The sequence below is a fragment of the Camelus ferus genome, chromosome 13 (assembly GCF_009834535.1).
Source record: "Camelus ferus isolate YT-003-E chromosome 13, BCGSAC_Cfer_1.0, whole genome shotgun sequence".
In the NCBI taxonomy this organism is placed as follows: Eukaryota; Metazoa; Chordata; class Mammalia; order Artiodactyla; family Camelidae; genus Camelus; species Camelus ferus.
Genome location: NC_045708.1, coordinates 24,920,599 through 24,943,573, shown reverse-complemented (window position 1 = coordinate 24,943,573; position 22,975 = coordinate 24,920,599). Strand labels below are relative to the sequence as shown.

General features: G+C 41.6%; 2 protein-coding genes and 1 non-coding gene across 15 annotated transcripts in view; 2 read left to right on the top strand and 1 right to left on the bottom strand.

Annotated features, from left to right (window-relative positions):
- The window catches only part of KIAA0319L (KIAA0319 like), a 96,474-nt gene extending 87,734 nt beyond the window's left edge, over positions 1 to 8,740 (top strand). For 4 of the 7 annotated variants that reach the window (XM_014560581.2, XM_014560582.2, XM_032495901.1 and 1 more), the window contains exon 21: positions 1,724 to 3,043. In XM_014560581.2, coding sequence (XP_014416067.2) covers positions 1,724 to 1,911 — 188 coding nt within the window. In that variant the 3' untranslated portion in view covers positions 1,912 to 3,043. Of the gene's footprint in view, positions 1 to 1,723; positions 3,044 to 7,391 lie in introns of those variants that run through there. The other 3 variants (XR_004325502.1, XR_004325503.1, XM_032495903.1) reach the window with 3 other exon arrangements.
- Positions 8,741 to 13,848: 5,108 nt separating this feature from the next.
- ZMYM4 (zinc finger MYM-type containing 4) overlaps positions 13,849 to 22,975 on the bottom strand; it is a 145,644-nt gene continuing 136,517 nt past the window's right edge. For all 7 annotated transcript variants that reach the window (XM_032495893.1, XM_032495894.1, XM_032495897.1 and 4 more), the window contains 2 exons: positions 17,229 to 17,358; positions 13,849 to 16,362 (listed from right to left, as the gene is read on the bottom strand). In XM_032495893.1, coding sequence (XP_032351784.1) covers positions 16,155 to 16,362; positions 17,229 to 17,358 — 338 coding nt within the window. In that variant the 3' untranslated portion in view covers positions 13,849 to 16,154. The remainder of the gene's footprint in view (positions 16,363 to 17,228; positions 17,359 to 22,975) is intronic.
- LOC116668389 lies at positions 20,313 to 20,416 on the top strand. The gene has a single exon (XR_004325557.1). It is a non-coding gene; the product is annotated as a U6 spliceosomal RNA (small nuclear RNA).

The window sequence follows — 22,975 nt, the reverse complement described above, 5'->3', positions numbered from 1 at the left end:
TTTCTGTCAGGTGTAGACCTGGGAATGGGATTGCCGAGTCAGAGGAGGGGTGTGTGTTTGCCACCGATACTGCCAGTTTCTCACTTGTCCTGCTTAGTAGGTGAATCCCACTCACTTCTTCAAGCAGAGTAGGTGCTAGTAGTGGGAGGGCCCTGGAAGAGTGCTGTGTACGTGGAGCCAGGAACGTGTCTTCCCCTCAGGCTCCTGTCCTCTGCACCTGTGGCCCAGAGGGCTTTGGGGAAGATGGGAAGCTTTGATTGGGTGCCGAGAGGAGAAAGCCCCCAAAGGGTATTTCATTTGTAGGGGCAAAGCAAAGGCTTTGAGAACCTTGACTTCCCCTGGGCTTGGTTCTTATGTTGCCACTGTCCCCTACCACACTGGAAAGCCTGGGATGCTGGCGTTCTTCTCTGGCCCTGCTGCTCTGCCGTCCTGACAATCAGTGGGAGGCGTGGCTGTCCTCAGTCATGTCTGGGAACTGTATCCCTGAGATGGACAAGGCTGTTAGGTAAGCTTGCCTGAGCCCCACAGCACCCTGTACAGACAGACCAGTGCATGGGCAAGGTCTGTGGGGGTGTGGTTCCCAAGTGACAGATGCAGTCAGAGTCTGGATGCCCCATCATTTACAGCCTTAAGTCATGTGTGGTCAGAAAGGGGCAGAATGGGTGAGAATCATCTCAGGACCCTCTTTCAGTGTTTTGGGGGATTTGAATGGGACCAGGAAGAGGGAGAGAGATTGTTGGAAGATGAGGGTTCAAACACACCTCACCGACTGGTCACCTTTTTAAGAAAGGAGGTAGGTTAGGTCCCTGCAGGTGAGCAGTGCCAGGCCCAGGGCACTGCCAAGCTGGGTTCTCACTGTTGGCAATTCCCACTTCTAGACCTGCTATCTCAGCCTATGTTTTGCTTTCTCTGGAGTAGTATTTGCACCAGCCAGAGGGTAGCCGTCTTGCAGTGGGATGGGATGTGCCCTAAAGCTATATATTACTGGACCACGGTGTATGGTCTGGCCTCTGCAGCCTTCGGGATGAGAGGTGAAGGGGACTACAGTGACATGTGGATTCTCAGGCATCTTTTCTGACCTCAGGTGCCTCTTATGGGTCCTTGTTTGTATATTCTAATGAACTGATGGCTTGGGCTGTCTGCAAGTCCGCACTTCATTCAGGCTCTCAGGCCTCTCCGAGCCGAGTGCCTGCTCTCCCACCTCCTATTCCTGCTCAGCGAAGCCAGAACCAACGTCTACACAGGCTGAAGTTGTGTCCTCACTCAGTGTAGGCAGCTCTGGCAGGCACTTTACATTCATGCTGACCCCGGATATGGTGAAAAGCTCATTCTTAGAGCCTGAGTTCTTGTTCCTTTTGCTTTTCTGCCTCATGCAGAACTCCATCCTATTCATAAAGAGAGATGATAAAACATCCCACATTTAAGAGAGGGAAAAAAGAACGTTGTTGGGTGGCACAAACCAAAGCTAATAGATGCGGGAGATAAAGAAACCTCATTGGAACCCAGAGCTGTTGGTCCCCAGTCTACTCTCTGTGACATTCCTGATGGGACTGTTCCAGCGAGCCAGGACTGGGAGGACTCGGGAAGGCTCCTTCCCTCAGAGAGGGCCCCATGCCTGTCCCTGTCCCTCTGCTCCTCTTCAGGCTGGGAGGAAGGTGCAGGGCGTGGCTCAAGGCAGAGAAGATTCGTGCTCCTGATGCTGGGCTCCTTGACTCCCTTGCAGGCATCAAACAGAAAGGCCCGATGCTCAGCAGCAGCCTGATGCACTCTGAGTCGGAGCTGGACAGTGACGACGCCATCTTCACGTGGCCCGACCGGGAGAAGGGCAAACTCCTGCATGGTCAGAACGGCTCCGTGCCCAACGGGCAGACCCCGCTCAAGGCCAGGAGCCCACGGGAGGAGATCTTGTAGCCACCAGGTCTGCCTCCTCAGGTTAGGGCTTGGCAGTGCCAGGGGTCCAGAGCATTGCTAGGCTGGTTCTCATACTTCCTGTGTCAGAGGGCAGCTGTTCTCCCAGCATCTGCTGGTCACTTCACCCTAACATCCTCAGCGAGAGCTGCTGGTACTTGAATCCAGACATTCTCCGGGAACCCCCGAATGAAGCTGTGAACGAAGAAGTTTCCTCTTTAAATTTGTCTGGTAGGTCCCCCAAAATGTCCTCACCTCAGGGCCTCCTTTTTTGCAAACCCTTCCCCTGCTCTGAGAATGGCCGCCGCCAGCTCTTGGCCTCCTCTCCCAGCTCCCTGTTGGTAAGGTTGCTGCTCCTGGGGCGGCTGCACAGAGAGGCCTGGCTGTATCCCTCACATCTGGGTACAGAACCAAGCACCACCAGCCTTCTGGCTCCATAAGCCTGCGTGCAGGTGTGTTCTTTGCTCTCTTCTTTGGGATGGAGTCTCCCCTCTCACTAGGCCCAGAGGAAGTGGTGCCCCCTCCTCACCACTGACGCTGGGCTGGTGTCTGGCCCAAGGATAGGGAAGGGCTACTGTTTCAAGAATGGAGAGGGCCCCTCTTGCTGCTGGGCTGTTGTGTCAGAGCAGCCAGGCTGGACACAGACTGCCACCCCTCTTCCTTCTGGCCACCCTGGCTGGCTCAGGCCACTACTCCCTGTGCCCAGAGGGAACAGCCACAAATAGACTAGAATATTAAGGCATGAGAGTGCATGTGTGTGACTGCTCACTTGATGTCCGTTTGTGTGTCTTTTCTCTGTATCCCCTAGCATGGGTGTGTGTGTGTGTTGGAGGGTGTGTGTGTGTGTGTTGGAGTGAGTGTGTGTGTGTGTTGGAGTGAGTGTGTGTGTGTTGGAGTGAGTGTGTGTGCATCAACTCCTCCTAGGGTTCTTGGCAACCTTGAACTGGAAAGACTCATCTCCTTGGAACAGAGACTTCCTGAATCCCTCTGGCCCTGTCACTGGTTCCTCAGCCATGGTATCTAGACGTTGAGGAATGGGAGCTTCGGGGGAGTGGCTTTTTAAAAAGAAACTTACAGTTTATACTACTGCACTATTATCTGTTGTGAGATGATTAAACCTGCTATTTAATTGCTGGGTGTGCTGCTTTATGCTCCATTGCTGCATGGGTCCAGCCACCTGTGTGTCCCTGTGACGTGATGGCCTCCCGCAGGGAAGTTGTGGGCCTGGCATTAGCACGTGTGGTCGATGGTGCTGGGATTCTGCCTCAGCGGCTGCCTGGGAGCTAGTGGAAGAGTCACTGCCCTGAGCCCTGCTAGCCAGCCGGTTGCTCCTTGTGGCTTTTAGGGAAGGGAGTTTTTGTCCTTTCTTCATACCCTTTGTGAACACAGAATTGGTTCACACACACACACACACACAGAGCCACCCCCGTGGTCAGGCTGGAGATGCAAAGTGTCCCAACACTCAGGTGTGGCTGTTAGGGGTCCTACTTTTCCAAAGCAGAAGGGCCCGGCCCCTGCCCCAGAACACTGCAGTGTTAGTGGAAAGCTTGCTGGGTGTGTGGGGTAGGAGGGGGGCTGCTGCACCGGCTTGGATTCCCAGGAAAGGGAGGAGGGAGGACCTGGAACTCGTTCTCCCCCCAAGGCCCTCTACACAAAAACCTGCTGAGGGTAGATGGTATTGGTTCTGTTTTTACAGAAACAAGGCATAGCCAGAAGTAACTCGGTCCACACAGACAGTAAATGACAGAATTAGAACTCAGGCCCCGCAGAGCCTATGCTGGCTCTGGATCAGAATCACCTTTTAAAAATGGATTGTTGGGCCCCACTGCTGCATTTCTGGTTGAGTAGAATTGGAGTGGAACAGGAGAATTTGCCTTTCTAGTGAGTTCCCGGAGGCTGTGCTGCTGGTTGGGGGAGCACACTTGGAGAACGGCCGGTCTGGAAGGGCACACTCAGTGCGTAGTGACTAGGAGGGGGCAGCAGCTGTCCCACCTGAGTGAGGGTGAAGGCGGTTCAGAGAAGGGGAGCGCGGACCTGCCCAGGACGCACGGTGGGCCAGGGGTGTGCACTCAGGTGTGCAGGCACCGGAGTAGCTGGTGAGGTTGGTGTGTTGGAATAACTTGAAGGATTCAGGAAGGAGCTACAGGACTTTATAACTTACTGACTTCATAGGTTTTTCCTATTTTCTTTGAGCCTCATTTCTACATTTTTCAATCTCAGCCACAGCTCACTGAAGGATATATTTTTATCTCAGTTTGAGATGAATAAAATAATTTTTCATCCCCTGCTCCACCAAGAAAAGGACAAAACCCAGAAACCGATGCTGCTTTCCTGGCTTGGGGTCTTGCATTGAGAAGCGCACCATGTCCCTATTCTCGCCTGACTCGTGAGAGAGGCAGAAATCCTTGGGCTTGCTTAGGGGGAGCTAGGCTACCTCCACAGCAGCCCATGTCACCCCAAAGGAAACTTTCTGAAATAATACTGAATTTTGGGAGCCTGGGATCCCCTGCCTTGACCAAACTTGGCTTGACTAAACACTCCTCTGCCTTCAAAGGCCTCCGTCTTCCATTTCCTGAAAGGCTGGAAGGAAGGCCAGTAGAGGACACCCTCACATTTCTCGAGGCCCACTAGGTACTTTGTGTGGAGAGGAAACAGTCACCAAGAAGCAGCACTCAAAAGGAAACCCGCAGGGCTGGAAGGCTGCAGTGCTGGCCTTCCTGCTGGGTCGGGGGTGGGGGATAATGGGGAGAGACTCTGATTCCTGTTCTTCCAGCTTTCCTTTGGCCCATATGACCAGTGAAAGGAGCGGGAGTGGGTGCTCGCACACACTGGGAATTGCTCTCTGAAAATGGGTATGGAAAGGAGGTAACGTGCAGCCAGGAACCATGAGCCCCTGGGAAAGAGGGTTTGAGGAGCATGGATCAGGCCCTTGAATCCTTTGTGGAATTTATGTTGAGGTTTAAAGGCACCTATTTAGTCTCTGGTCAAACCCGAGCCACCACTGTAACTCCTTTTACCTACATAACCCCCCACGTGTGGTTGGTGCTGGTGGTGGCTACGACAGTCAGGAGTTCCAGTACCAGCGCCGGGGGTGACGCTCTCGGCCCCGACAGGCTGCGCGCCTCTGTCCCCGAGTGCTGCGCAACAGGTGCAGCTCCGTCGCCCCCACCCTGGCAGGCTGCAGTTGCTCAAGTTTGACCTGGAGGGTACTGACTAGGCTCTTTTGGTCACCAGGAACAAAACTCAAGTGACCTTTCATGGGAAGGCCAGCCTTCTCAGGGCAGATACAGAACTGCCTGGCAGGTCATTGCTGTGCCCTAGTCTCACCTGAGCTGCGCTGTAGGTTTCCCTTCCCCACCACCTCTAACTAATCACGTTCCTGTGCAGTGACATCAGTGGTTCTCACGCCGGCAGCACATTAGAATCACCTGGGCAACTTTTTACTGATGCCTGGGAGCCCACACCCCATAGGTGGTTGTATTTTTAAATATTTAACTGATCTTTTATTAATTCCTCAGATAATCTGTGCCTACATATAGCATGCCCTCAACAAGAGGGAAAGCAGCCCTTGGCAGCTCAACTCCAAAAGTCTTGGAAACCAGTTGGATTTGGGCAATAAAGAGGGGAAATACCCAGATACCCTCTTAATGACCTCAGGGAGAAGCCTTTGAACTTGGGTGTGGCAGAGATCAGTTGTTCACCAAACTGGAGTCCTTTTCCAGGACGTACTACTCATCAACCTCTCTAGTCGTCTACACAATATGGGCAGAAGAGAGGTGTTCCAGCTTTGGCCCTGATCCGTTAAAAACTTCCTGTGTGACACCCCCACCCCTGGCCCCTTTCCTCCAGGATCTGCTGGCCAGATGCAGAGGAGCACTCAGGGGACTCTGAGGCCATGGTAGAGACACACAAAGTGGAGGAAGCCTGGATCCTAAACCACTATTGAGAAAAGAGGTGCTCTACCAGAATGGCCATTGGATTGTGATGAGAGAAATAAACTTTATCTAGCCAGTGCATTTTTTAAAACAGTAATAGCTAGTGTTAATTGTGGGCCCAGGCTCTCTTCTGAGACAGGCCTCCCTGGGCCCAACTAAGCTACCAGGGTTGATGGTGCTGCCTCAGCCCAGGCCTCCATGACAGCCACGTGGGCTGCAGGAGGGACAGCTGGAGAACTAAGGCACATCATGGTCTTGGCCATACAGTTCTAGGTCATGCCTTTTGTTCTTTTTCTGAAGAGCAATAATAATTCAGATCCTCCCGTAGGATAAGGGCAATATGCTTAGGGATCCAGAGCTGAGGGTCTGTTTGCCTGTAGGTGTGGTTTGAGGACTTGAGGGCTTGGAGAGAAATAGTTGAAGTAATCGGAAACAAACTCCTAGGTCTCTGTGTGGGGGAACTTGCACCTGACTGTTGACAGGAGTATCTCAATTGTTACTGTAACTTGTAGCCTAGAAAACTGAACAGATTTTCAGACACCCATTGCTATGATCCAAAAAACAAAACAAAAAAATGCTTCAAGGACGAGTCAGGACAAATCCAGTGTAAAAAGTGTTTAATTGAAACTGTGCTGTAAATGACTAGCATTTTAGTATTCAATTGGAAATATGGCTACACGGAGGAAAGTCATTATCTTTGTGATCTGCAGGCAACCACACACATCCTGAACCTCTGAAGGAGTCCAATACCCTTATGAAAAACAATGTCAGTAAACACCTGGAATCAGACCTGGGTTCCCAGTCTGAACTATAGAGCCCAAAACGGGGAAATGAATCAGGGAGCACCTGAGTCACATTTCCTTGGCATTTATTAGTTGGCTAAATAAAATTAAACCACTAAAGCAGATAAAAGTGCAATCCAACTAGAGCAGTTTAAGCTTTTCCCCAGGTCATGCCCTCCAGCCTTCAAGCAGATCCTAGCGGCCTAGAATCTCCCTCTGAAGCCTGGGGCTACCTTGGGGCTACAGTGACTCACGTGCCTCTTAACACTGTGTGTAGCACTCAGCCTTGTGTCTCCTACTTGCTTGCAAGTTCATGAGGCTGGAGCCGCCTATGTTTTGTGACACCCTCACCTCTAACAGAACACACATGATAAGTATGTGAGAGCTAGAATACCTGGGAGTAGTCAATACCCAAGAAACTTCTCATTCTGATTCTGTTACATGGAGACAAAACACCCGAGTCTCATATACCTGTGCTTCAAAGGGTTCCTGTCATGCTACCCATAATCCACACATGCCCATCAGTGATTAATGCCAACCAAGGACAGCGATGGAGAAACCACAGACATGGCTGTCTTCATGAGAGACCATAGCACACCACTCTATCCTTACCTTGTCTAAAAAAATCCCAAGCTTTCTCAAAAGCACGAAGCACTTTAAACATGGCACTCTTTAGAACTACTAAACACCATATTCTCATTTGGAAAAGCAATACTAACTTTAGCATTCCAAAAGCACCAATGTCATCTTACCGTCATATTTCTAGTTCCTAGCACCGTGGCTGGTGTGCACTTGAAAGTGTGCCTGTGATGAACACAGAGCCTGATACTGACCAAGCCAGAGATGTGAAAGAAGTGGCTTCTCAAAGGAAAGTGCCAGCTGAAGAGGGGAGAAGGTGGCAGATCTAGCCACTGCTGAGCTGAGCTGAGCTGAGCTGACACTCCAAGGGAACCCGGCCTAGTAAGTTCCCAGAGAGTATTGCTAGGGGTGGGGTGGTGGGTAGAATAGAGATGGAATTAAAATACTGAACAATGAGTGACACTTAAGGTAGAGGTAGGGTGGTGACTGAAATGAAAGCAATCTAAGTTCCTTCCAGAGGAGGACAGTGAAAATGCTGATTAGCTTTAGAGTTTTAAGTCAGGTGTTCATGGTATAACGACTGAGAAAGCTACTAAAAATTCAGAAACAGAACACATAACCTCTAAACCAGAAAAGGAAAGAAAAAAAAATACTTCAGTCAACCAAACAGCAGGAACAGAGAGAGGAAACAGCAGCATTAAAAATCCCATCACTTAATAGGCATAAGTTGTCAGATTGGGTATGAAAACGACCACCTCCTCCTCCACACAAACGTTTACAGACTGGAAATAATTGTAGAATGATATTCACCAGAGAGACACCTAAAATGTAAGGTTGAAAAATAAAAGGGCAGCAAAGATACACTGGGGGCTTTGGTTCCTATTAAGGGAATGAAGCAGCACAGGCTACTGGCTCCCTTCCCCAAAAATCAACCTTAGAAAAACAGTACATTCTAGGGAACAGCGAAAATCTGAGGAACCACCACCAAAACCAGACACAACCCAAACCAACAAGAAATCTCCCCAAATCCTGTACGAACCCCCAGGAAACTGAAGGTCTCCTCAGAAACTGGGAGGGGAGGTAGGACATCAGTGAGACGTCTACTCCTGCTATGCCTGCGACAAAAGTGGGACACTCAGGGCAGCCCCGGAACTGCTGGGTGAAAATGGGTGGGCTAGGCAGCTTCTCCTGGGATTGAAACCTTTTAGCCTCTGAAGCCCCAGGGCTGGCAGATGACAATCAGGAATTGCTGCTTCTTCCTAAGCCTCTGAAAGTAAATCTGAGAGCAGCTGCTGGTGGAGTAGCTGACAATGACTGTGAAGTACCTGGAGGTTATTACCTTCCCCTGCTTGAGCTCACTGGAAGGGACAGGAGAGCACATGGCCTTACCCTTTCACCAGTAAATACTACTGGACAGAGGAGCTGGTGCTCTGAAGGAACATGAGCTCACAGGCCAAAATAACCAGAGTGTAATAATTCCCGGCCCCCAAAGTCAGCAAACTAAACTTATACTCTAACCAAGAATTAAAAATAAAGCAAAATAAATATACGGGCGATATTAGCAGTATGAAGCAGGAACAAGAACCGAGTGGAAATATTAAGTATGAAAAATAAAATGAATGAAATAGAGGGACAGATAGAGGTCAAAACCAATTGACTGGAGCGTCATCCTGAGGGCCTTTACGTAAAGGATGCAGGAAAAGGGCCAGAAGAAACGGACACACACACACACAGCGGCCCCGGGGGGAGCAGGAGCCAGCACCTGAGTAAGTGGGAGTTCTAGAAGAAAACAGAGACAAGTAAGGAGGAAATAATCTGAAGAAATAAACTAGATTGACCAGAATTAAATAGATGAAAGAATTCATGGATGAGTAAGGAAAACATACAACCAGAAACATTGCAGTAAGAGATTTAAGGCCATCTAAGAAAATCAAAAATTCTGAAAGCTCCCAGAGAGAAATAGCAGGAAAAGAACTTTGAATTCAAAATTTGTATCAAGACAAACTCATTTAAACATGAAAGTATAATTAAAAATTCTCAGGGATGCAAGGTTTCAGATTTTTTTTCCACAAAAGACTCAAGATATTTTTAGAAGAAGTGATCAAATATGAAAAATAAATTTAGACATGGGATGAGATAGAGGAAGTAAGGGTGGGCAAATAAATACTTAAGCAAAATTTGTACAGGTGGTCCTGAAGGTTAACAATGGTTTAACTTGACACAGATTCAGCAGAAACCATGCATCAGATTTTGATTTTTAATATTTTCCTGAGCTAGCAATATGTAGAGGGGTACTCTCTTGGATGCTGGGCGTGGCAGTGAGCTACAGCTCCCAGTCAGGCACACAAGCACAAGGTACACAACAGGATGTTTACAACTATTTAGGCAGGCTAATTTAAATGTTCTAGGCAACTTTATGGTAGGCTAGGCTAAGCTATGATGTTGAGGTTAGATGTATTAAATGCATTTTTTACTTATAATATGATAGGTTTATTGGGACATGACCCCATTGTAAGTTGAGGAAGGTCTGTAGTCTGAAACAGCTAGGAGGAAAGGCAAGAAGAGGGAAGCAGAAAGGGGGAGGGGGAAGAAGGGAAGGAAAGGAAAACAGAGTATATTAATAATCCAGAGCCAAAATTCTAAAAAATACCAACATGGTAGTGTTGTGAAGACCCAAATCTTACTAGGAAGAAGATTTAGATGATAAAGAAACCAATAGGGGTAAATAAGCATGATTAGTATTGAGTAACAGCAATAAAAATGAAAGTAACGTTAAGACAGGACACCATAAATCTCCTAGAAAAAAACATAGGCAAAACATTCTCTGACAAATTGTAGCAATCTTTTCCTAGGTCAGTCTCCCAAGGCAACAGAAATAAAAGCAAAAATAAACAAATGGGACCTAATTAAACTTACAAGCTTTTGCACAGCAAAGGAAACCAACCATAAGCAAAATGAAAAGACAATATATGCACTGGGAGAAAAGATATGCAAATGATGCTACTGACAAGGGCTTAATTTCCAAGATGTACAAACAGCTCATACAACTCAATAACAAAAAATCAGCCCAAACAAAAATGGGCAGAAGACCTAAATAGACATTTCTCCAGTGAAGATGTACAGATGGCTAATAGGCACATGAAAAGATGCTCAACATCGCTTATTACCAGAGAAATGCAAATAAAAACTACAATGAAGTATCAACTTCACACTGGTCAGAATGGCCATTATTAAAAAATCCACAAATGATAAATGCTAGAGAGCGTGTGGAGAAAAGGGAACCCTCCTACACTGCTGGTGGGAATGTAGTTTGGTGTAGCCATTATGGAAAACAGTACGGAGATTCCTTAAAAAGCTAAAAATAGACTTACCACATATGATCCAGCAATCCTACTCCTGGGCACATTCTGGAGGGAACTCTAATTCGAAAAGATACATGCACCCCAATGTTCACTGCAGCACTATATACAACAGCCAAAACATGGAAGCAACTTAAACAGATGACTGGATAAAGAAGCTGTGGTATATTTATACAGTGGACTACTACTCAGTGATAAAAAAAATGCCATTTGGAGCAGCATGGATGGACCTGGAGATTGTCATTCTAAGTGAAGTAAGCCAGAAAGAGAAAGAAAAATACCATATGGTATCATATATAGAATGTAAAAAAATTAAAAAAAAAAGAAAAAAGAGAACACTAATGAACTCATCTACAAAACAGAAACAGACTCGCAGACATAGTAAACAATCTTATGGTTACTGGGGAAAGGGGGTGGGAAGGGATAAATTTGGGAGTTTGAGATTTATAAATGTTAACCACTATATATAAAAATAGATAAAAAACACATTTCTTCTGTATAGCACAGGGAACTATATCCAATATCTTGTAATAACCTTTAATGAAAAAGAATATGAAAATGAGTATGTGTGTATATATATACATATGTATATATGCATGACTCGACATTATGCTGTACACCAGAAATTTACTCTGACTATATCAATAAAATTTTTTTTAAAAAATGAAAGGAATGCAGGAATGGTTCCATATTAGAAAAATCCATCAAGGTATTTTGCTAAATGAATAAAGGTAAAAATTACACACAGAAAAATAAACATTTAGTAACATTAATCTTTTATTTAATGTGAGGAGAGGGGAAACTTCTTAGTTTTCAAACGTCTTTAACTTGATGTTTAAGACTGCTCTCCAGAATGGATGTACAGTTCAACGTTTATTGCAATACTGTGTTACGGTTTTTATGTCCCTACCTCACCACCACCACTTGGCATTATCCAGTTTTCTAATTTTGGCCAGTCTTAGGGCTGTAAAGTGACGGCTCTTAAGAAAAAACAAATCATGATTGCTAATGAGTTGAACATCTCTTCATATATGTTACCCTTTTGGGTTTCCTCTTCTATGAACTACCTATTCATTATTCTCTGTTCAGTTTTCTTTACAATTCAGCAGTGTTTTTGTATGTTCTAGGTATAAATAAATCCTTTGGTGGTTTTACATATTGCAAGTATCTTCTCTGAGCCTGTTATTTGTCATCCTTTATTGACACATATAATTACTAAATACTTTATAGTTTCCTTTCCTACTGTGAATAGTATCTTTTCCTTTTTTATTACATTATCTAATTGGCTATTGCTCTTGTAGAAAAATCCTTGAAGTTTTCATAAACTTATAGCTAGCAGCCTTAAACTTATTTTTAACTGTTTGTTGTTTCTCTTGGCTTTTTTATATAGTTGTTCCTGAACATCTGAAAACAATGGCTTAAAAATAAAGAGTTTTATTTCTCATTTGCCAATATTGATAATCTGTTACTTTTTCTTTCCTTACAGACTGGATTAGAGCATGCAGTTCTAAATTAGTAGCATGATACTGGGCACAGTAGGACTATGACTTAGGATCCTGGGTTGACTACTTTGATGGGGACTGAATAACAATGGCTTCAGTAAGATGGAAGGTTTCTCTTTTTCATGTGACAGTCTGAGCTAGTAGGCAGTTCAGGAGATAAGTGGCTACCCCAAGAGGTTAATGTGTTTTTGTTACATAACCCTCACAGACAGAACTGGTTTGCCATGACCACTTTCACATTCTGACCTACAGGAAAGGGGAAATTAGAAGCCCTTTCAAGGATGTGGCCTGGTAATTACAACCTACTTCTGTTTCCATCCTATTGGTCAAAACTTAGTCAGATGTTTATGTTGCAAAATAGCCTGGAAAATAGTCTCAAACCAGCAAGCTACTGCCTAGTCAAAATGTGGGGGCCGGGGGTTCTGTAGAGAAAGAAGTGAGGAGATGTACAGAGTGTGCAGTTGTCTTGTTCCTATGTGATGGTATATAAAACCATTAATAAAATCTGCACGGACTAAGGGTTTCTCCAATTAAAAAAAGATAATCTATAACACATGGTCTTCTTGTATCCATTGATATAATGTATATTACTTCTTCCCTTTCTCAATGTAGTTAAGTACAGCAATGGATTTTTGTAATGCTGATTACCATTCATATGAATAAGCACATGAGTGAAGAACTTATGATTTATTATATATAGTATTTAGTTATTCTAAATATTTGATTCAAATATATAGAATTGATGATGTAGGATACTATGTTTTGCAGAATTTGAAGCACTGAACTTAGTGAAAATTCAGGCTGTAGTGGACGAGTTAACATTTATTTAAAATCTTAATACATGCCTAGCAATTTGCATGTTATAGTAAAAATACTTAACATTTGAAAACCTACCATGTGCCACATACAACTTATAAAAGAGTTGTTATTATTTCCACTTTATGAGAAAACTGAGGCACAGAGAGGTTAAGTAACTCACCTAAAGCTATACAACCAGTAGGTGGAAAAGACCAAGCTCCGAAGCTTCCGATCTTCCTACTGTTTCACAGTGCCTCCCGATGATCAATTATTCGGTGATGATAAGTATGATGATGACAGACAAGACGAACCAGGGTATTACTGCTTAATTCTTTCATAAAGTGTCAACTCAGAACCATAGGGAACTTTTCTATTTGAATGAAAAATTAAAATTTGAATTTAATAGAAAAACTGGGATTCATTTACAGAATTTCATTTAACTTAGAACTTTTTGGAATACTCCTACTTTACAAAGTTAGGAATGCCACAGGGCAGAAACAGACAGAAACAGTCTGTGTGGAACATGAAGGTACATTCACACAGTACCAGGACAGCTCTGGAGTCTGAGGGAAATCGGCCTCACACTCCCAGGCTGAATCCATGTTTATACGGAAGGAGGGGTATATTCTTTATTCTAATCTCACAATTTCAAAATGATTCACGCTGAACCGATGCAGCTTTGTAAATCTCAAAGAAAGTCTGCCTGAAACAAAATATACACATGATACCTTATCCTTACAGCTTTCAGGGCTTTGAAAATAGTTAACAAATTAAAAATCCGAACAAGTCTTTGACGGGAAAAAAACTGAAAAGATTTTGCAATGAAACAATATGTGTACTGGACTGAGTAAAGACCAAATAATTTATTTTCTGAAAACTGCTCTCTTTGTGATACACCACCTGTTGGGTCATACCAATAGGGTCTAACAGCGGAAAAAAAAATTCTTTGAAGACATAAAAGAAAAAGAATAATTCACCCATCAAATACAAATATACTATTTTATTCTAAGGGAATATTTCTATGGTTTCTGCAAGGGGAAAACCCAAAAGTGTCTAAGAAACAAAAAAAGAAAAGAATGGATAATTTAATGTTTCTCTTGTTTGATATTTTTTTCTCCCTGGAAAAAAAGTAACTTTACATAATTTTAATACAATTTTAAAAAGCAAATAACTGACATATATCAACAGCTATGCTTATGAGGAATGACCAATAATTAATCAATATTTTCTTTTATGAATTAATTTAGGATCTGGACGACTCCATGGACTAACATGCAACTGAAATCCTGACACAGTCATTTACCTGGGTACTGGCTGTTCTCAGTTAAAAGATAACAGATTTTTTTTTCTCTGTTTTTTTTTTTTTAAACAATTTATCTACTATGCCAAATATCTGCTTTTCATACAGCTACAGAAGGGGAAATATTAGTGTTTGTATAAACCATAAAATTTGTATAGTGGGGACTATTACACCTGATGTTTCTGGATAGTTTATTGGCAGACTTATCAGACAATCCAATTGTTTTTCCTCCATATCAAACAAGCTCTGGAAGTAAGTTTTCCAGTCAGAAATGACAAACACAGATGGAATTAATCGTACAATTAATTGGGGCAGATTTACTTCTTGCACATAGTTGTTGGTAACAAAAACAAAATTTGTTACAGGCAGAGGGATAGAACCATAAGTACACAATGTCAAAAGGCCTACTTTTAAATTTTTATTGTAGTTAAATGACTTTATTTAAAAAACAAACAAACAAAAAGAACAAAAAACACCTTCCACTCCCATCTAAAAAAATGGGACATATTGAAAAGTCTTTTAAGGTTAAAATTTCTAAGAGGCTTTTTGGACTTCTCTCACTTCTATTGTAGGGTCAAATTAACCTCAGCTAAAGAAATTCTGATTGGGCAATATCATAAAAGCTTTGATTCAAAATTTTGTGGGGAAGAAACAGAATGAAGATGAAGGAGATGGATCGATATGCCAAACACACCTATGACTTGCAGTCCTCATTGACCTACTAAAACAGCTAGAGTTTGGAATAATGCTATAAGACCACCTGCTTGTGGATACGCACGACAGTCAATGTCTTTGTATCCTAAGCCCAGAATCCTATTTTCAAGTTTCTTAGGGCAACAAGGTCATCTTCCAAATGCTTTACTGAACTTAGTGAATACACTAGGGCCTTTTCTACCATAATTCTGATAGCTAAGTAACACTGTCTTTGTGGAGTTACCCACAGGTTTGCCAGAGTAAGGAGAGGGACTATTCTTTTTGAAATGACAAGGGCCTCCAGAAACTGGTGCAAAAGACAAAAATAAGAGGAATTATTTGGGAAACAGGAAGATAAAACAATGGGAGAAAAGCTGCCTTTTGGGGATAAAATGAAGACAAAAGGAGAACCTCCATTTCTGTGTACCACAGCTCATGCTATGAGACAGCAGCAATAAAGGCTGACACCCAGAGAAGTGGGCATTTTAGTGGGTTTTCTACGAACATTTCAGGACACTTGGGGTCTAATGGGCTCCAGAAGTTTTCTGTGTGCATGATCATTTTTGCAGAGTTTCAGCCCCTTTAACTTAATTTACCCACATCCAGAGCCACAGCTGAGAAGGCTAGACCCAGAAAGTGAAAGGGATACATTACTGTGTGAACAGCAGTGAAGGCCTTTTTCCCTGACATGAGGGGCCCCATGGCAAAAGCACCAGAGGCTTCTACCCTTCACAGAACTGGCTTGGCAGTGAAAATCAAAATCAAGACCACTTCACTCTCTACCTTTTAAAAAAAAGTTGAGTATTTTTATTCGGTCTTCAAGTCTGGGTCCCACAGCTCTCATCTGATGTCACTCTTAGGTCTGCACTGATCTCTCTCCTGACTTTTACATGGGGCTTGCCCAAGTAGCCTATTGCAGCCAAGGTTTCACTCCAAAGCTACCTCTCTAAGGTCTAAGGTTACTATGGTAGAGTTTTATACAACAGTTTTCCTTAAAAATATTCCACAATTTGTTATTCCCAAACAAAATAAGATTATGCACCACTCAGAAGAATTGGTTAGTCATTCTGAAGATGTCTAAGAACTATATCACTGCCAAAGGACAACATTTCTCAGTTCATATTCTTTCCTTCAATTTTCATTTGTACATCCACACTGTGGTTCACGAGTTGTCTGTTTTCCATTATCTTATAATCAAGTCAAGAGGACTTGGACTTAATAGATCGTTTTCCAAAGCTGGATGCATTCACAGTTTGGTGCATACCAACGTGTATGAAAATAGGAACCCCACTTCCACTTTAATCTGATAATTCAACATCAGAGTCTTCTGATTTGGCTTTGGCAAGTTCTTCATGTACCTCCCTCACCATGAGGATACGTGTTAACATGGTGTCCAGGGTCCCAGGGTCTATCGGGAATGTGGAGTACCACATGGGGCTATTTGGAACACAGGAGCGCTCAGGTTGAAGGTAAAACACATCATTCCTCTGCTTCACACTTTCAGAACTATCCATAGGGAAAAAAATAAGAAGGAAAAAAAGCAAGAAAAATTGGGGATCAGAGAGTATAGGAAATACGTAACTACTCTAAATATAATGGCTCTCAACTTTTCTGTACTGTGACGAATATTATAAACAATCTACCCACAGAGATAAGTAAGCTTATAGGCATTTTCCCCCAGGAGCAACCTGTAACTCCACATTTCTTCTCCTACACTCAAGAATCACACTGGATTGGAAGTGAGTATAATGTTAATAGACGACAAAATGTAAATCTTTCACAAACTTTAGTACTTAAAACTTACCAGGAGCAACCAAAAATTCAACTAACATGTGACACGACGGCTGAGCACCCAGTATCCTGGAATGAGCTCCAAGAGCACTCAGTACACATTATCAAAGAGCAAACCTAGTCGTTAAATTTCTGAGGAAAAAGTAGGTTAGTGTGGATCTTACAACTCTAAAGTCATAAGGTTTCTGTAAAAAAACACCACTCAAAAATTTCAATTCTTTAAGCAATTCTCCTATTTATAGGTTTAGCAGTACAATTTCTCCTCCTCTTCTCTCTATAAATAATAAAATCACAGCAGCTTGGATATAACACAAGGTTGAGCAACAGTTGTAAAGATCAAACGATGGCAGTAATTCTTGCTTTTGAAGAGACTTTTGGAAAAAAAATTTATTAAGATAAATCAATTTGCTTCTTGGTTCAAAATTCAGGCAGTTATAAGACTGGGGGAAAATGAAATTAGATGTAAATCCTTGTTTAAACTCACAGACAGCTACATTTCTGATATTCAAGCATCCGAAATCTAAAATATGTTGACTACCTTTTGAAGGATGTTATATCTAGTTCAGAGGAAAATCACTTACCATTTTGACAGGTAAAACTCATAAAGTCGTACTGGGCATCTTAGTGGGTTGTCAGTGTTCTCTGCCATCTCCACACCCACTGGAACCTCATCATCTTCATTTCGTTTCCTCTTGCCAACAGTTAGTTTATCTTGAGATGGAAAATAGTCATCAAAACATTAGAAGAGTCTTTTCTTCAAATCTTAAGATACCTAATGAGCTTTGCTTCCAGTTAGAACTGTCACTCCCTCCCCCTTCCTTTCACTTACTCACTCATTCAACAAATATTTACTGAGACCCAAGGACATGCTAGATTAGTGCTAGGTTAATAAAACAAAATCAAAAGAAAGTCCTTGTCCTGTAAAATTTACGTTGCCCTCCTCACCAAAGTGGGAGCAGCATGACAAAAAGCATAATGCTTGAGAGTGTGTCTCAATTTTGAACCTAACTTTTTTGAGAGAATTTATTAGGCAAAGAGTTCTTAAGCCGTAGCAAGATAAAAGGGCGGGGGTGGGGGTGGGTTTCAAGTGCTCTTTCTTCTCCTACAGTAGAGATCAAGATAGAAATTGTCACCTTTTTATCTGAAAATATTTCTCTTGTGGGGCACCACTGTCCACTGGACATTTAAGACTCTTTCATCTGTTACAGCATTATAAGAAATGAAATCTCTGCTGAGAAAAGAAATTCTCAGTAAAGCTGATCATTTGATAAAGAAAGAACAAACCCTTTTTTACCAACAGGATTTTGCAGAGGCCAAGGGTTGTCAGAAAGAAGCTGGGGTGAAGACATGGAAGGTGGGCTCTTTCTTTCCCACTTTCTCCATTCAATCTTCAAGAGAATAGAAGGCGGATCTGAGAACCTGGGGAAAAAGGCTTTTTTCTTTTTTTACAGCTGCTTTTAACAACTGATCCAGAACTTTCCCCAGTTTCCTGTATTAGTTATTACTTAAACAGAATTCACTCAGTTTTCCATTTAGAGGTTACCTAAATAGAAAGACTTTGCTAGTTACTCAGAAAAGAAGCTGAATTATCACCAATCTTGTCAAGCATCTCATCAGAGAACAGGGAAATATTTACCTCATTGCCTCTCCTTCCCTGAATTAATATCAATTAAGAGCACAGAGTGGGCTACATATGAACAAAACAAAGGAAATGGGACACAGACATGTGTTGAAATACCAAGATAATCTTAGTATTTTCTAAAGTGAAGGAGCAACTGAGAAAAAAGTTAACACAAAGATGAACATCACAATTATTCTTTACAGATTCTAGTTTCAGTAATTTAAAAATCTCACCTTCAAAATATATATTTCACTCTTACCCCCAAGGAAGTTAACAACTTGACTTTGGTAATTTCAGAACTTATAATTTTGGTCAAAATTAATAAATTTAATTTCTGTTTCCATAAAACAATATTAACTTTTTAAACGTTAAAAACAAACTCTTATTTAATATGCTATTTTTTGGAATACAAGATCATTTCTAATAAAATTGTCACTGCTGACATTATTCTACTGTGTACAAAAGAATATACTCTAAGTCACATTTAAGTTCTTTCAGAATTGGACAATATTAACTAAAAAGAGGTGCTCTAGTCAAAAAAGAAAAAAGATTTAGAAACAGGAGATTTAAGTTATGCAGGTTCCTTTTAACTAGTTATTCACGCATCTGTTGCCTCAAAATCCATGATTTTCAACCCTGGTTGTACATTTAAATTTCCTGGGAAGTTTTTAAATGCAGGTTACCTGGGGTATAACCTACACCAATTAAATCAGAATTTCTAATTTAAAAGCCTATAAAAGCACACTGAAGAGCAAGTGATTCCTCCAATTTTGAGTCAAACCTTTAACCTGGCCCTGACAATAAACAAACATATTTAAATGTTAAACTAAAGATACACAATTCCATGTCTAGAATTTGCAATTACTCTTGTGATAAGTGTCTGTTTGAATACTAACAAGACTTCAAACAGAAATCTTACCAGAGAGGGGACAAGATGGCAGAGTAGGAAGATCTTGGGCTCATCTCCTGACACAGAGACACCCAAACTGTAACTACACATAGAGAGACTATCTCTGGGAAAGACTTGAAGACTGGCAGAAAAGATTTTCCACAACTAAGGATAAAAAGAAAAGGCCCCACTGAGATGGGTATGAGGGGCAGAGATCCTCTGGCCAGGACCACGCCTCGGGTGCAGTGACGCACAGGCAGGACGGGGCACAGCTGCAGGCGTCCTCCTGAGGAGCTGGATGTGCTCCTCAGCACCAGAAAGAAGAGCCCCGTAACACTTGGCTTTGAAAACCAGCGGGGCTTACGTCCAGAGAGCTGCAGGAAACCAAAACTCCACTCTTAAAGTGTGCACGAAAAACTGTCTTGCTCCAAGTCCCACTACAGAAGCAGGACTCTGAAAAGGCCTGGGTCAGACATGAAGGAGATTCAGCAACTGAGTTTAGGGTGTATGCAGGACAGGCAGGGATCTTTTAGAATTTCCTCTGGTTGTGCAGACACTGGTGAACATGTTTTTTGCTTACCTTCTACCTAGCAAGTCTGGTGCTGGCAGGCACTGTTTATGACTCTCCCCATTTTATCTCAGTTCACCTGCAAATCCATCCCAGCTGGTGCTCCTCCAAAGCAACTCTCCACCCCATCATACCCAGCAAGTGGCTTCAGCTAGTACTGGAGCCCATCCAAAACAGCTGGTCCCACACACCAGAGCACCCACAACAGTCATGGCTAGGCATTACAGTCAGCTGTGTCAGGGCCAGCCTTGCACACTAGCACAGCCACAGCCATCATGGCCCAGCCACAACAGGAGGGTGCATGCAGCCCACACAGGTGACACTCCAGGAGCACCTGGCTTTGTCCACCAGGGGACCCACACTACTGGGCCTTACAGGATAGCTTCTACATGAAGCCAGGCCTTTTAGACTGGGAGATGTAGCTGATCTATCTAATACAAAGAAACAAACACAGAGAGCTAGAAAAATTGAGGAGAAAAAGGAGTATGTTCCAAAAGAAAGAATAAGACAAAAACATCAAAATAAGAGAACTAAACAAAACAAAGATAGGCAATCTACAAGATAAAGAGTTCAAAATAATGGTCATAGTGCTTGCTTCAGCAACATATATACTAAAACTGGGAACAATACAGAGAAGATTAGCATGGCCACTGTGCAAAATAATGGTCATAAAGATAATAACCCTACACACTACTATATATAAAAGAGATAAACAACAAGGACCTACTGTATAGCACAGGAAACTATATTCAGTATCTATAATAACCTACAATGGGAAAGAATCTGAACAAAAATGTATGTGTACAAAATAATCACTTTGCTGTATACTTGAAACACTGTAAATGAACTACACTTCAATAAATTAAAAAATCAAAAAATTATGGGTAATTTCCACCATATAAAAATATATTAACTAAATTCAAGAGAAGACTAGAGGAACACTGAGAACTTTAACAAAGAGATACAAAATATTAAAAGAATTAATCAGAGATGAAGAATACAGTAACTGAAATGAAAAATACACAAGAGGGAATCAACAGCAGATTAGATGATGCAGAAGAATAGATAAGTGTCCTGGAAAAGGGGGTAGTGTAAATCACCCAATTAGAGGAGCAAAAAGTAGGGAGAAATAAAAAAAATGTGGCTAGTTTAAAAGACCTCTGGGGACATCAAGCATGCTAACATTTGCATTATAGGGATCCCAGAAGAGAGAGAAAAAGAAAAAGAAAATCTATCTGAAAAAATAATGGCGGAAAACCTCCCTCACCTGGCTAAGTAAACAGACATCCAAGTTCAGGAAACACAGAGAGTCTCAAACAAGATGAATCCAAAGAAACCCACACCAGGACACATTATAATTAAAACGTCAAAAAGTTAAAGATGAAGAGAGAATATTAAAAGCCGCAACAGAAAAACAAATAGTTACATATACAGGAACCCCCATTAAGACTGTCAGCTGGCTTTTGGCAGAAACCTCAAAGGCCAGAAGGGAGTGGGCATGACATATTCAAAATGATAAAAGGAAAAAATTTACAACCAAGAATATTCTATCCAGCAAGATTATCCTTCAGAATTAAAGGAGAAATAAAGAGTTCCCAGACAAGCAAAAGCTAAAGGAGTTCATCAACACTAAACTGAACTTAAAATAAATATTAAAAGGACTTCTTTAAACATAAAAGAAAAGGTTGTAACTAGAAATATGAAAATTCTGGGAAAAAACCTCACGGTAAAGGCAAACATACAGTAAAGGTAGTGAATCAACCACCTATATAGCTAGTATGAAGGTTAAAAGACAAAAGTAGTAAAATCACATAACCTACAATTATTAAACAATGTATAAACATTTTTTAAAGTAAAATATTATGTCAAAAACATAAAAGGTGAGGTGGCGGAGGAGTAAAAACTGTACTTTTAGAATGCAGTCAAACTAAAGCAACCATCAACTTAAAATACACTGCTACATATATTAAGTTGTTATATAATAACCTCATGGTAACCACAAACCAAAAACCAATAACACACACAAACACATACAAGAGAAAGAAATACAAACATAACACTAAAAACAGCCATCAAATCACAAGGGAAGAAAGCAAAAGAAGCAGACAAGAACAGCAAGAACCACCAGAAAACAATAACAAAATAGTAATAAGTATGCACCTATAATAATTACATGTAAATAGACTAAATGCTCCAATCAAAAGACATGGTGGATGAATGGATACCAAAATAAGATCCTATATAATAAGGCATATATATACTGCCTACCAGAGACTCACTTCAGATCTAAAGATACACACAGACTGAAAGTAAGGGGAAGGAAAATGATATTCCATTCAAATGGAAACAAAAAGAAAGCTGGGGTAGCAACACTTAGATCAAACAGACTAAAACAGAGACAAAGAAGGCTTGCATAATGATAAAGGGATCAATCCAACAAGATGAAATACTTGTATATATGTATGTATCCTACATAGGAGCACATAAATATATAAAGCAATGTTAACAGACATAAAAGGAGAAAGTGACAATAACACAATAATAGGAGAGGACTTTAACACTTCATTTACATCAATGGATAGATCATCCAGACACAAAATCAATAAGGAAACATTGGCCTTAAATGACATATTAAACCAGATGGACTTGATAGATATATCATGTTAGCCACAAAACAAATCTCAGTAAGTTTAAGAAAACTGAAATCATATTAAGCATCTTTCCTGATCACAATGATATGAGACTAGAAATTAACTAAAAAAGTGGGGAGGGTTATTAGCTCAGTGGTAGAGTGCATGCTTAGCATGCACAAGGTCCTGCATTCAGTGCCCAGTACCTCCATTAAAAATAAATAAAGTAATAAATAAACCTAATTCCCGCCCCCAATAAATAAAGAAATAAATAAAATTTTAAAACAAAGAAATTAACTAAAAAAAAAAAAAAGAAAGAAAAAAACACAAACGTGGAGTATAAACAACATGCTACTAAACAATCAATGGATCATTCAAGAAATCAAACAGAAAACAAAAAAATACTTTGAGATAAAATCTATGGAATGCTGCAAAAACAGTTCTAAGAGGAAAATTTATAGTGACACAGGTCTATCTCAGGAAACAAGAAAAATCTCAAATAATCTAACATTACACCTAAAGGATCCCCCAAACTAGGAACAAACAAAACCCAAAGTTACTAGAAGGAAGAAAATTATAAGATCAAAGCAAAAATAAATGAAGTAAGAGACTAATAAAAA